Below are 15,907 nucleotides of genomic sequence, written 5' to 3'. Positions count from 1 at the left end.
ATCTAACTCTATTTTCTTATTTTAATGGGGACTTTTAGTGGTATTTATGTGGTACCAGTATATCAGCACCTAGGAAAATACTCTAGGAGCTTTATATTTGGAAAAATTTCAATTTTTAAAGTGGGAATAAAAATTACAAACTATAAAACATAGCTGTCCACAACAATATATGTCATTTCATATGAACAACAAAACCTGTACTAATGTAGGGTCAGTGCAAATTGAGAAGTGCAGGCTTTAGAAGTCACTTCATCTGGCCAAAATTTGCACACGGCAAGAATATTATAAAGAAGATTTTAAAATTTTAGCAAATTTTAGTAAAAGGCTACTTGTATTTATGTCCTTTCATGTAAAATTGGTAATATTTTTAAGATATCAAAATGATGAATTTTAAATGCTAGCATAAAAGACTGCTTTTTGTATTTCCAGATGTACTAAAAACAATTCATATGAAATATTTTGCTTTTGAAATAGAGCTCTTCTAGCATTTCTCTGAAATACACAAGATGAGGGAAGAATCATAAGCCAAATATAAAACATTATTCAAAAGTACAACTTAACGTAAGTATAATGTGACAATTATTAAATTAGAAGGTAAAATGTTACTTTGCAGAACCACAACCACAGTGACTCATGTCTGTTGTAGCTCCTCATTAGGAAGGTTGGCCTTGTGGTTATGGCAGAGAACTGTGACTTGGCAGATACACATTAAATTTCTGGTTCTACTAGATTTCCTGTGCAGTCTTTAGAAAACAATTTAGGGCTAGATTAAAAAAAACCAAACTTGACGTTACAGTGCTGAGCAGCTCGGTGCCTAACGCTTAGTTGACCCCCCGGAATAACACGTGGATTCTTTTTCAGTGTGTCGGAAATGATCAACCACACTTTGAGCAGAGACCCACTTCCTGCTAGCCCAGCCTAATCCTGAGAACAGGAGAGTGGTTTAAATCAAATCCTTATCCAGTATTTAGGTGCTTTTCTCAGTGCTGCAGGGAGGTGCCTCCTTCTATTCAAGGTTCACAGCCCAAACCCTGCTCTTGAAATAGCTGCCTGTATCCTTTCTTTCAAAACATGTCTAGAAGAGGTGATAGTGATGCCCTCTCACTCTTGCTTTTATACAATGCCTTACTGGTTAAAACACTCTCCCAAGATAAGAGGAATGCGGATTCAATACACTATTTTGGCTGAGATAACTGAAACTAAGCTCTTCCAGCCTTTTAATCTGTGCCCTCATGACCAACCAATAGGATATGAAAAGATAAGTACTGTTTCCATCCCTCCTCCTATTTACACTATTCTGTTATGAAAAACAGTAAAGTTAACTAGATCAGAGATAATGTAGCAAGAGTAAGCAGATCATTTAGCCTATTAGTCTTCAACTAAAGATGGCAAGATAATAAAAGTCATTTTACGAAAACTTGATCCCTACTGCTGAGTTCTGTGGGAGAGTTTTCCTTCTCCAGTTCCATTTAAGCTGGTCATATTTGACAACCAGTTCTACTAAGGGTAATGTGAGTGTAGAGGCTACAGCGCTACACAGCACAAGACGAGGATAACAATGGTTTTCAGACTTGAGTTTTGCAGAGTCACAGGTATCTATGTAAAATATGGGTTTAAATGGCAGATAGAAAGTAGATATACGATACATCTTGAAAAGAAGTGAGAATTCATGAATCCTGCTGGATTCAAAACTGTTCTTTAGGCTCTGGTCATAATACTTTGTCAAATAGTTATGGATCTCAAGTTCATGCTACAAAAAGTAAAGTGCACATCAGTGAAAAGCCTAAGGATGGGGGAAGAGAAAGAAAGGGATGGGAAAAATAACTAAAGAAAAATGTGCAGACAGCAGTCTTAAAGATAAAGGGATGAGAACTTCATTACTGGTTGATTCGCGAGATCTTTTTATCTGAGATACATTGAGTATTTTTTATTATATGTTTCTAAAAAGGCTTGCAAAAAGTGACTTTAATCGCATTAATTTTCTTCATGGTGTCTAAGCTAAACATTGCTGGGTTTTTCAACTCCTTTCACTACTGATATTGTTCAACAAATGCTCATTTGCCTTGTGCTGATAACTAATATCCTTCAGCAAGGCATAACTTTGCAGTAAGGAACAGTGGACTAATATGACAGTTAAACAGTGTGATATTAATAATACTTCATTAGCAGCATGGGAGTAGCCTTAAATGTATGTACTGAAAAACTCTGGCAACTATTTCTAGGAATTCTTCCTTCAGAGGCCTGATTTGAAAAGGTAATTTTGAGTAACAAAAGAGAATCCACAAGACTGAAGTGTACATCTGGTTAATAAAACTAAAAAATTATATTACTATACTCATTGAGACATTTGATGTGTATTCTTGAGGACCGTGCTTCTGACATTGTGCACTAAGTTATTTTATCTGCCACACTTCTTTCAATTAGGTCTAAGTCAAATAGTTGAATATCCTCAGATCCTATAGGAGTCAATGGAAATAGGGACTGAGTTCTTTGCACTTCACAGAAGGATTCACTTGGCTCTGTATAAAACTGAGCTCCTTGTTTTCACTATTTATTACATCCAATTTAAATGCAAACTGAAACAGAATGAAGAAGAATGTATATAGTCAATGTATTTATTTTGAAACTTTCATTTCTTCTTATTGTTTTAGTGAAGGGCTGGCTGCAACACTTAATTTCATGATTCCCTCCAGTTTTCTGCTGTATGCTGTATCACTTGATAACTTCATATATAAACTGTAGCTTTACAGGACTTCTCTATGCTTATGGTTCTGCACCTGCCCTCTTCCCTCTAAAGCAAGCATTTTGCTTCTTTGGAGCCATTAATTTGTAGATTTCTATCTATCTCCACTCTGCTCTGGATTACCCATGTGTCAACCTTCTTTTTTTAAAGAACCTATGTCATGATAGCTATGGTATAAGTGACAGTGGTAAGCACCTGATGTGATGTGATTGTGGCTTAAGGTGCTATCTGTTAATGGGGTTGTGCAGGCCTATAAGTCATATGAGGGACGGACTGAACTGCCAGACTGCAACTTTATTAAAGTATTGAAGGTACAGGAAGCCGCAATAATCTTGTCTATTATGGTGCAACAGTTACCACATTACAGATTTCATGACTGTCCAGATTATACAGGCTGTTCCTGCTGTGTGCAGAATGTTCTTCTCAGGCATAGAGTTCATGGTGGGGAGGAGGAAAAGGGTCATTTCGATTCCCCACTTCCTTATATCTGGCTATCCAGGTGAGAGCGCCACAAAGACATAGGTGTGTTTCCTACTACCACACACATACACTGCCAGGTTTAGAGATTCCAGAGAGATTTTTCTTGTCTAGTTGAACACTGCTTCCAACTAGTCCCTGGTTTATTAGATTACAGTAAAGCCACAAACACTGTATCTCTTCTTAAAAATCCACTACTTGGTAAATGCATACTTTTTAAATTCTGTATCTGTCACATTAAAAACATTACGGAAAAACAAAAAAAAACCCCTTCATCTAAAGTCTGTGACAAATAATACTGTGTACTTTGTTGACTCTTCATAGCATTTTTCATCTTCACATGCAGTTATTATGTATCGCATTTGAAAACTGAACACCAAAGGTTCTTGTAAAGTTTGAAGGTTAATGGCATAGTCTGCCCCCTGACTATAGGAAGCTGTCAATCTAATTTAAACTGACAGATGTGCTTTTACAGCTGGAGCAGTACTGAAGATCTTTAAGTTTCAGTCTTTTGGGATAAACTAGTGGACAAAATATCAAGAGATGTCATTGAGTAATTTTTCTAGAAGAGATTGATCAAAGTTTGGAATGTGTGCTTGCGAGGTCCCAGGAATTCGCAGGAATTTCTCCAAAATGACATTATTTGATGACTGAAACCTCAATTGTAGCAAAAGGAACACATTAGTATTGTGGACCCTTAGATGACTACAATATATGGTTTCATCCAAACAATTGGTATTAGTTTGACAACTTTGGTGTATCGGATAAATAGACTGAAAAATATTCTGTCCATAGACAGCTTTTTCTTTTTCTTTTTGTATTTTGAATAATAAACATAAGGAGCAAAACTTTCTTTTACATAGTATGTATAGTAATGGAATAATAAGGACTATGTAAGTTTGAGTGGACAGAATCTGAAATCTTCAAAAAGGTTAAACAAGGCATTTTTCTCTAGAAGCTTATTTCCATAGAAGAACAAAACAGTGATTTCTGCAAGGCTTTCTAATTTGTACTTTATCTGAGATTCCTGAGGTTGATTCTAGCTGATAATGGCTTACATGAAGTCAGGAAGGCACTCTTTTTAAACTACTTTTAGGATGGGATTTCTTATATTTATGGAAGAAATTATACAACATATTGTGTTCTTGGTGACCCAGGAAGTCTTTTTCAGTCCTATAAAAACGTAAGTATGCACAAATACTGTCTTTGCGTCAAAATTATTTGCATCATAAAGACTGAAATATTGCACATTTTAGCTTTGCAGACATCTCTTACAATACAGAAACTTTGTATAACTGGAGCTATTTTAAGAGAATCAATACATTACTATATATAAAACTTGCTGGATTTGAGAGTCATTTCCTCATTCTTTATAGAAAGTGAAGAAAGTGGTACAAAAAGTGCTACTGTTGATCTCTAAGGGTTAGCACTGAATTCCCCTGAGATAATACATAGATAGCATCTTAACGTTTGTTTGGAGTAGAACTGCACTGAGGTCACTGTTCAAGACAACAAACTGTCTGCTGCATTCTCTGACCCTGAAAGGTTAGAGTTTAGGAATTTCCTGGAGAGATTCTGTTTGGTCTAACATTTTTATGAAAGTATCAAGGGGATAGTTAAGAGCAATAGTAAGGTTATTTTCCCCAGAGTTGTAAAACTCTTTTATCTTGCCAAAAATACTTTCAGGGAGATGCCTGGTAAGTTTGTGTGAATGCAGAGGAGAAAAAAGAAAAAGGAAACTTGTTTTTCTGCAGGGGTCTAAGAACACAACAAATGGGTTTTTAAATAGTTTTATAGTGCAGCACGCACTGCTGTGTTAGAAAATGATATAATAGCAATGTGCTATTTGTTTTAAGTGGCATAACACTCTTTTGTGATTACATTTCTTCCACATGAAAAAAAAAAAAACACTTTCACACTGCATTCCCTCTTTGTACCTATGTTCATGGAGAAAACTTTAAAAAAATTAAAGAAAGAAAACAGATAGAGACCTTTTTAATTCATGCGATTTGCTAATGACGTCCTAAGAAAACAGCTGGGCACAGCTGACTGGATGTTTAAAGATACAACTGTATTCATAATAACCAGTAGGAAGTCACAGGAAAATTACCTTTTTCATAAGTGTATTTGTTTATTTTTCTTTCACATTATTTATGGGATTTTTAGATTCTAAACATGAACTGCACATCATCCCAGTATGATACAAACAATTGTAATGAAGCAAGGAGATCAATGTAACTTCATAGTACAGGCCATAGGACTACATACACCAGAAAAACTGACTGTGTCTTTTAAGAGCATCCAAAATGATAACCTTTAGCCAAATTCACCATGTGTTCTTCATCAGTGTCTAGTTTAGGGTGTTAGTAATAGTTCATTGGAACATCTCCAGGAAAAATGTCGGAGCGAAGGTTGACAAGCCAAGGCAGGCAAGACCTCTGAAACAGGACAGTGATCAGATCAAATATCAATGTGGTGCCTAAAAATCCACAGTGTGACTGCTAGTATCAACATCTTTGAAGTTAGCTCAGCCAAAGTTTCATACGGATGCACCAGGGATGATCTAGTGGCAAACAGGGGCCAGCAACATGGATTTTCAAAGAGCAAGTTAAACATGGCTACTTTAATGGGCATTGCTGTCAGGAGCATCCTAAAATAATATTGTAAGTATAGGTGCTAAATCCAAGTTCTTTTTCATACTTACGTTGACTTCGAGTGTTATCACTAGCCCTTTAGCATCCCCAATTTCTATCTTCTTCCTCTTCAATTCACTCAGGCATCAGCAGCTTGAATTAACATCCGTATTTAACACTCAGATTTTGATTATGTTTCAGCATTGACTTGCTTTCTTTTCTGAGCACTTAGTCCTTAGACCACCTCTAAAGATCTGCTCTTGTTTGAACCATAAATAATTCTTGTTTACTGCTTCTGTGTTACACTCATTCCATCAACCAGTTTCTTTCTTCCATCCTTTTTTCACACATTCCACTGTTTGCTGAGGGCCCTACTGGAGGCTATGCCTGTATTTGGAATGCCTTCTTCATCCTTATTTTTTCGTATTAATTGTCAAATTTTATCTTTATCCTTTGAATCCTTAAAATGCAAACCCTTAACACTAATAGGGTTATCCTCCATATAGGCTTTTTATTGTTATTTTATTGCTTTAAACCGGGTTTTTTGAAAATGATCATCTTCAGTAAAAACCTGTTTGGTAAAGCAGAACCACTTTATTGATCTGTGGTTTTTGAGCTATGTATAGTAAGTTCTTCAAGACCGAGACCATATCTGCTTCTTGCGTTGTCAAGCAAATCATTACAACCTCCTTCACACAGCCATGCAAAGGATAGGCCAGGTTGCATACAAAATACCAGAACAACATTCTGCCAGTTGGATCCAGTTTTAGTTATCAGAATTAAAACTAACAACAAATACTCCCTGTCCAACACAATTCCTCTCATTCCCAAACAGTGAAGGATGCCTAGATCAAACACATCTGAAAGATACAATCCAAAACAGTCAGTTCAGTGTGAATCGATACTTAAGGTCTGAGTGAAATGTTATGTAAAGAAAACCACTGAGCTGAAGCAATCTGTTCTTCCAGGTGTTCGTCTGTTCTTAAGAACATCATATATCTTATCATAAAGTATATCAGATTTTGTTATTATTTCTAGGTTTTTTTGCATATAATACAGCTTTCAACTGACCACTCGTGAGAGGTTTATGTGGCTGCTGACAAAGCCACATATGTACTGGCCCAGGCTAATAATAGGAGTAAAAATAGGCACTCTGTGCAAAGTTCAGATCTTGATATCAAATACACCAGTGTTTGGATGCGTTGGATTCTGTATTTTCATTCAACTCCCAAACTACTTGGTTTTACAGACTTTTTTCCAGTGGAGCAGCACTTATTCTGGTAAAACGTTCAATTGACTAAAAAAGGAACCAAGAATCTGTAAAAATCTGATCTGAGTCTGAATTTCAAGAGTCCCAAGAATTCAGGTTATTCAGAGTGGTGGTATAAGCAATTCAAAAGATCTAAAAAAAAAAAAAAAAGAAAGAAAAGAAAGAAAAGCTGCAAGTACATTTGAATTCTTTATCTCTAATAAATTATTTCTTTCTCCTTTTTGTATACAGTAGCAAGGAGAATGTTTATGTCAGCCACTTGTATCACTTTGTTCTTTAGAGAGGTGTTAGGTAACAATCTTTGTCCAGTTTGCAGAAGGGGAAAAACACAATAGCTCTTTTAAGTGTTCACTTACATGGCTTGGGGAGAGGAGGAGGGTTAACCAAAGGCAGATGATGGTGACCCTTAAACTAAAAACTGTCTGGGTGAGGATTAAGACAGTCTGATGACTAGGGAGGTTTAATTGTTCTTCCAGTCTCAGTTTCTTTTGAGGGCTAGAAGAGGTCTTACCACCTGCTAGTAACCACTACGCCAACGAAATCACACGTTTTCTGCACCTGTCATTAAGAATGGAGATAATTGCCACTTGTGTACCAAATCAGAGCTGGCAAGAGAGGAATCATGAGCTGTCCCAGAGTTTATTGATGAATTAATGAACCCATAACTTATAAATGTAAATTTTTTAAAAAGTCACATTCCTTGTACTCTATCATTCTGCTTTCGTACCTGGAATGAAGATTGTATTGTACCGTGGCTACAAAGCATGCATTTAGCTAAAGTAGTAACACAGACAATTTTGCTGTTGGGCTGCTGAAGGAAAGATGTCATGGCTCTTGAAATGGAGTTTTAAAGGCACCTTTCATACCAGGAGGCATAAGAACTAACTTGGCAATTCCAGTTTTCCTAATGATGTTGCACTTGCATAGCTACTTTACCCCCCGAGGACCCTGTGGCTCTTAAAGTTAATAGTGGCAAAGTGGTTTAGAACAGGGTGTAAAGAATTCCTCTGCCAATTGAAACTGTGTGGTAGAAAGATGAGGTAAGTGGTATTATTTTGTAACTACACCAATGTCAAGAATTCAGTGAGGATTTCTGTGTGTGGAAGATATGGAAAAGAAAAGGATATTTTTCATAAAATATGACTGTATGAGTATGAATTTTAGTAATACTTGTCAATACATGTTTGTTACTGAGGTTTGGTAACTGATTCTTCCTTAGGGTTTTTTTTTGTTCTAAACATGATAAAAATGATCTGTTATATCCAAAATTATTAGCCTCAAAGAAATAAATAAAATTAAAAACATTTTTCTGCAAAATAAATGTAATACAAGATGATAAATCTGAAATAGATACAAAAATGTTCTCCACAGCATATATCCAAAGAGAATGTGCTATAAACAAAACATAGTTTTTTAAATTAAAAGTAGAATATACACATTCTATCTGAAATAAAAAATAAGCTCTTTTTGAGCTGAAATTTAACCTCTAAGCACACATACATGAAAAATCTTCATTCTTCTGATGCTGCTTAACAGTCATTTAATGGGCAATAAAGCAGAGTCCCTCATGCATTATATTCTATAGTTTGTCCTTGTCCTTGAACTCTCAGATCATGCACTGGCCTCCAGCTGCTGAAGTGTACCACACTACCCTTAGCAAGAGGTATCATTAGAGCTACTAAATGTGGAAGGAAGAGCATTTAAGATACTATTGTCTGGAACATAAACAAACAGTGTTACTTCATATCCTATGTTCAACACTCCTTCTCTATTTACTCTTTAGTCTCAATGGCAGTGTTTACACTTTCTTCCTTGGCTATACTATATTCTAGAGTCTAAATTAGATAACATGTTCAGGGAGTGTCATGGTTCTCATCCAAATCACAAGCCTGCGGAAAAAGTGAAAAAACAGGTCATGAAAAAGAGAGTTCCATCTTCCTTGATTTTCTTTCAAATATTGTGGCTGCAATAACTCAGAAGCATCTCAATTGCTAAGATTTTATTCAGTACTTCCTTGGAAAAATATCCTCTGAAAGCATATTGTAAAAACAGAGGACTGACTTTAGCATTTGTCTCAGAAGATAGTAGTTCTACTTGCAACTAACCATGCCAGTAACTAATATTTAATTAATTAAATTTTATTTAATTAATTTATTTAATTAATAAATTAAATTTAATTAATAAATTAATATAACATAACTAATGCCAGTAAAACTGCTGAAGGTTCTTTGCTTAAGTCTCTCTTCCTCTTCTCTTCCTCCTAGGAAAGAAGAAGCAAAAGATATGTGCCTCTCTAGGTCGTATTCTGTAGACAGATAACTTGTGTCCTACTTCCACACAAAAGGAAGTGAAGACCGAAATACAATTTAAAATACAAAACTATAAACTTTGCTCCTCTTAGGAGGGCTCTAATTTATGGTCCACTGCCTTTCCACCAACCACCAATAAACTTGACAAACACTCTATAAAATTTCTCACTATAAACACACAAATAGTCTACAACTTTCTATAGCCATATTTAAAAACCATTTAATATTAGAGAGCAAAAAACCAAAAACTACAAAAAGGCTGAGAGTAATCCAACACAAACTATTAGGCAAAAGCAACTTGTAGTAAGTTTCAGGAGATGAGCAGGATGTGGAAAAATGTCCTTCAGGATATGGCCTGAAGTCTAGACTTCATATTCAGCTTTTTATCCCTGTAAAGATAAATGACAATCACAGTACATAAATACTTTGTGTTGGATCAAAGAATAACATAACCTTCACAGACAGGGGTTGTAAATACAGAGTATCAAACAGTCTTTTCAGTTTTTCACTTAGGTACTTTTCTCCTAAGGAATGGCAGTTCTGCAGCATGTCCATGTAAATTTTTATTAAAGACAAAATTTCTTAAAATAAAATAATGTTATTTACAATAAAATAAAATTCATCTGTTTAGATACTATAAAGTAACCAACACTTTTATTCCACTGATGATGCCACTCATTTCTCATACATTTTGTTTTATTTTACGATATGAGCTTAATATAGCAAGAGGCAAGAAGGCCTTTATATTTTCTAACACTTGCTGGTTCCAAATAATGCAATTCTGCAGTCAGCGTCTTCATCTCCTTTGAGTTCTGGTTGTTAAGTGAAAGTTATGATATGCTGCTTGATTTCACTGTTCCCACCACTGTGGCACGACCCTGAAAACTTTGGAATGAAAGAAGACGTGAATAAAAAGTCTTGCATTCCAGAGCAGGGGGTATACTCAAGAAGGGGAGGGAGCAGTGGGGAGAGGAAAACTAGGGCTTTGTCTTCCAAAGCATAACAGCATGTTTATAATAGAGGAAACACATACCCTTTTAAAACTGACTTGATTGGAAGAAAATTACTTTTAGCCGACTACTGAAATCCCTAAGCACATGCTGGTTTGTTTAATGGGAACCGATTTTAAAAGCATTTATGGAATGTATAGAGGGATCCTGTCTGCAGACATATACAAGCAAGGCATACCAGCTGCAGTTATTCCCTTCATCCCCGTTGACATTAGCAATTTAAGATTTAGCCAAGCACAAAGCACCCATGACCTTCTGAGCTGTGTAAGTCCCTAAAGAAAGCAGATCCAAGCTCCACGGTCAGTTGAGCTGTATTGAAGAAACATCATTGTACCACGGAAGAGCTAAAATATTTAGAACTGTAAGCTGAATAAGTAAAGTCATAACTTTGTGCTCTCCCTCACATATCACAGCACTGCCCATTCTGAGGATCTTCTTGTCCTGTAAAGCTAGCCAGGCAACAAGCTGAAGAGGACTGTACATCAGCATGTTTGGTTGTTTTTATAAATCATCCAACAGCAAATGTTGAATTACACTTTTACCTGGTTTCTGCCTGTTCAAGTAGAACATATAATCCATGGTTTACACAAACACCTGTCTGTGTATCTATCTGCCTCCAAATAATTCCTGAAATAAACACTGAATGGTTCCTCTCATGTGCCCTATCAGGACCTTGGAGAAGAAAAATAGTGTCATTACAACTCAGGTTACACAGGTGACCCTTGATGAAAGAAGTATCTGTTCATTACAGGAAAATGTACTTGCCTGCTTAAGGAGTCTTTGTTTTGTTTCTTTTTCCTCAAAGTTGGTGTAGAATCACTTAAAATATATGTAAATTAATATTTCTTTAGCTAAACTCCTTTTTAATGGTCTTTTTATTGTTAGTCAAAATCCTTTCTGTGATCCCGTTTACATCATGACTCCCCAAAGAGGTGTATCAACACAATTTGAGGAATGGAGTGAACAGAGCAGGGGAGGAATGAGATGCTGGAGGCAAAATGGGTGTGGGAATTTCTTAAGCTAAATCACTAACTTGCAGTTTTAAAACCTAGCGCCTAAAGATATGCATGTGGGATAAATTATTAGAACTTGCTTAATTATTTTCATAAATTGGAAGAACGTCAACGGAAGAGACTGAGAAAAAATTATCCCAAAGCACTTTTTGGCCTTTTACATTTGGCAGGTAAAGCACCATCTGGGAAGAGAGGATTCCCACATGCTTCTGAGTCCCCAGTGAATTCTCATGTCCCTAAACTATCAAATTAAGAGCCAAAGGAATATCATCCACTGCCAAAATACTGTTTAAAGGTGGAACTATTCAGCTACTTTAAATACAAATTCAAAAATAGTTTGGGATAAATAGAATTGAATTTGGATAACAATTGAATTATTGTTCAGATGAAAAGAAAGCAAAAATCCACCTTAACTCACAAATTAGATTTTCTAGGCAAAGGCTGACTCTTTGTAATACAATTCTTGTATTCTTTGACAATACAGAAACATATGAGTAAAACTGATTCGATGATGCATAAGGCTCCACAGGGCTTCTAGTCAGCATCCATCTTCACAATAAAGTAAGATTTCCTCCTGAAAAGAGAATAAAATGGGAACTTGCCCAGCTGGATCTTGTGAGTCCTCAGCAATTTTTCACCTCCTTCCATAAGAAAAAAAAAGAAGGAAGGATGATGTCTGAACCTCGTGTTTCTTTGAGCAACATTCTTGGCAACATTAAAAATATATTTAGCCACTGAGTTCATAATTTTAAATAATTTTGTAATAAATATAATTAGTTAATGGTGTGCATAATGTTATAAAACTTGTAAATGCATTATGAAAGGTAGAAGAGTGCTCAAGGTAATTAAGGTAAGCACATGGGATTCGTTGATAATTTTTCACTCTTATTTTAATGAGCAAATACACTTCATAAAAATGTGGTGTTAATGAGTAATGAAAAACTCTCATCAGCATTAGCAAATGTATTTTTCACTGAACCAGAGCTAATAACACTACAGTTAGAAGTGAAGCTTTTTAATCTTCTCATGAAATTCACGCATTTTGCACCACAATATTTTGCATTACATTTGCGCTTATTATTCCTCTATCTTTTTAAGAGATGGCTGAGAAATAAGAACTTCTACCCTCTTATCATTAACTTGAATATTTAAGTATCTTACAGCTCTGTAGCATGAGAAAATTGCATTTCAGATGGAGACTGGGTAGGAATGTGGCTATTATGGCCCCTTCTGTCATCTCTTCTGCAGAAACAACAGTGACATTCTATTTTGGTCATTTTCAATGCAAAGTTTTCTTCATGCTCATAGTCATTCTCTTGATTATCTGCTGTTTGATTTTATTGTTTTTAAGATAGATGTCAGAGAATCAATCTATCTCAGCCCAGCCACAGATCAGTCAGGGCTCATCTTACTCCCTTACTCCACTGGGAAAATTACACATACTCTCTAACATGTTGCAAATGAGAAAAGCTATTCATTTTAGCTGGTGTATTGGAACAGCACTAATTTCCCTTTGCAAATGTCTTTTGCTGAATGAAAAACAATCTCCCTTTAGGCATTGCTTCAGAAATGCTTGCAGATGACCCCTCAGTCATCTGATTGGGTCAATCTCAAGCTAAGCTTTGTCACCTGCAGGCAAAGCTCATCTCCAAGGACAGTGACCAAAGAGTAGAATTGTCTAGATCAGAGTACACAAAATAATGCAATGCTAGGAGTATATCATTTTTATAATGTGGTTTTGATAGCTGACATTCACTTAATGGAAGTTTTAAGTGAATCTTCCACTATTATCCCTCTGCCCCTCTCCCTCCCCCCCCCCCCCCCACAAATATTAGGTACTTCAGATCACATGTGATGTAGACACAAGTGGAATGTGTTATTCTAATGACCTCACATCTGCCACTGAACTCTATCTTCTGTTCATGCCCACTTAAATGTGTAGCTTTGTGTAGAGCTACTATTTCTGCAGGTATGAACTTCCTGCAACCCTTTATGTCACATAATACCAATCAGTAAGAACCTGGAAATGGTAGACAACAGACTTTTTTCTGAGGGAGTTTTGAACAACATATGCTACATGAGAAAACCAAACTGAAAAAGACATCTCTGAATGGAAAAATGAAAGAGTTAAAAGCCCTATAAAAGCTGAAACTCTTTAAGAATATGGAGGATATTCAGAAAATACCTTTATTTTTTATGGTATCTGATTAATTTGAAACACTTTAAGTGTTTACCCAACTTGGTTGAAAATTGATTAAAAAAAGAAAAAAGAAAAGGAAAAAAAATGGGGAAAAAGAAACCTCATAAAAGATAGTAAGCATGGACTCAAAGGACCTTAAAAGCTCACCAGGCTTATGCCCAGTCCATAAGCAGGGTCAGCTAAAGCTAGGTAATTTCTGACAGATGTTTGTCTAGCCTTCAGTACCTACAATGACAGATACATCATACCTCTCCAGATTCTGACATATTCCAATGCTTCATTATACCCTGCCACTGGAATCTTCTAATGTTAAATGCAAATCTCTAGCTTCTTGGCTATTTGCACATGGAGAACAAATTATTCTCTGCCTCTTTTAAATATCTGAAGACTTTTTTATGTCTGCCATTTTTCTTCTCTTCTTCAGGCTAAACAGTTGTAGTTTTTGCAGTCTGTCCTTGCAAGTCATGTTTCCAAGATATGTATTAGACTCCTGATGCAGGAAGACTGGTACATAGAAAACTAGGGTATACATTACCCCACATAAAAATAAAATATGGGAGTTTTCAAACAGCAATTACAAAAAGAAGAATAAGATAGGAAAAAATTTATGGTTTTCCTAGAATAAGTTATTGCTGAATATCTATAAAATAATAGTTCTGTTAGTTTGGGGAGGGGGCAGGAAAAGAAGGAGATACACATTATTAGATTAAAACTACATTCACTCCATGGCTTCATTAGAAGTTGTACTTCCTGCTGGGGTAGAAGACAGGGAAAATTTATCATGAAGTTCTGAATGGAGCGGAAGGAGTCTGTGCACATGGGGAGACTGCTTTGGGCCTATGGCAGAAGCGGAATAATTTTATTGCCCTTTGAATTATAGATTGGATAGCACGTAAAGAAGAGATACACTTGCTGGTCACTTTAAAGAAGCATTAAAAATTTATTTCTCTTGTATGGGCCCAGAAACATTTATAAATACAGAGAAAGAGAACATTTTCCACTACTGAAGAAGGGAAACTTATTGGAGAGTTATATTGTCAAATGTTTTTCACCACTTGATATGTCAGCAGCAGAATTTTGGCAGATTCTATTAGAAAAATAGGGTAGGGGGTTATGTATATTCACCACCCTTCAGGGAACACAGTTTCTTCAGACTATCTTTTGGGCTACATTCAGCACACAATAGCAAGAGAGGTGACATGGTATTCCTAACAAAGTAATGTATGACAATACAGGATAATACAGCAGGCATAATATTGAGTGTTTTTTACTTAAAATACTGATATCTTCATAAAAATATGAGTAAACATTTCTTCATTATAACCTCCTGTTTCTCTTCAACAGATAAAAGCACAGAAGAAATATCTGTACTTATTAGAAACCTCAGTTGTTCTGCACGGATAAGGAAACAAATAAAGGTATCAGTGTTTATATCTGTGACATGTAAAGGGTTGAGAGAAAAATACCAATGTAATGTCTTCATTACAAACAGGCACATAAGAGTACAAGGTCACTATCCTGAAAAAGATGCCTCAAAATATTTAGATGTTACTAATGGAATTGGGTCAGCTGTTTTGTGTCTTCACTCTTCAATAAGTTCCCAATTTTCTTGTTTCTTGCACAAAATCTTGTGTTCAAATCACTCAGGGACTCACAGTTTTTAAGGCTGTGTGAAGCATCACAAGAATATATGCATGAAACCAAGGCTGAAGGTCTTGATATGGAAGAAGGAAGGCTATGCACTCTGTGTAAATTTTTTTCTCTTTAATGAAGAGTAGAAAATCACTATCAGAGGGAAGAGTGCTTAAAAAGAAAGTAGTTTCAAGAAAAAAGAACAGATGAGAAAATGAAAGTAAGAGAAACAGAAATGTATTCAATAACAGCCTGCTGCTGTGTCACATAAAAATATATAGCTGGTTTGCAGAAGACCTCAGTAAAACAAGACATGTCTGATATTGAGCAAGCCCTTACTTGTGCTGGGTCTTAAGTCTCACTGAAATCAGTACCTATGGTTACTTTGCAGGATGGAAAGCAGTGCAGAAATTGCTGAGCTACCCCAAAAGCAGAAACTAATTAATGTGGCTGAGAGACATAATAACTAGAGCAACCACAATGACTCTGCTCCTTTCAGGACTCAGTGTGGCATCCCTAATTTGCACTGTGTATATCCATCCAGAGTTAGCTTGAGAATTCCTCACATGAAGCTGCAAAGTCATATCAAATGTTGCTTTACAAGGCGAAAGCCCAGTGAT

General features: G+C 35.9%; 1 protein-coding gene across 4 annotated transcripts in view; it reads left to right on the top strand.

Moving 5' to 3' along the window:
• The window catches only part of VEGFC (vascular endothelial growth factor C), a 261,273-nt gene that overhangs the window by 130,654 nt on the left and 114,712 nt on the right, over positions 1-15,907 (top strand). For all 4 annotated transcript variants that reach the window (XM_064510992.1, XM_064510991.1, XM_026105172.2 and 1 more), the window contains one exon: positions 15,000-15,073. In XM_064510992.1, the coding sequence (XP_064367062.1) occupies positions 15,000-15,073 (74 nt within the window). The remainder of the gene's footprint in view (positions 1-14,999; positions 15,074-15,907) is intronic.

Source organism: Dromaius novaehollandiae, chromosome 4, assembly GCF_036370855.1.
Source record: "Dromaius novaehollandiae isolate bDroNov1 chromosome 4, bDroNov1.hap1, whole genome shotgun sequence".
NCBI classification, from domain to species: Eukaryota; Metazoa; Chordata; class Aves; order Casuariiformes; family Dromaiidae; genus Dromaius; species Dromaius novaehollandiae.
The sequence above is the reverse complement of the archived record's forward strand: the minus strand, read 5'-3'. Positions and strand labels throughout refer to the sequence as shown.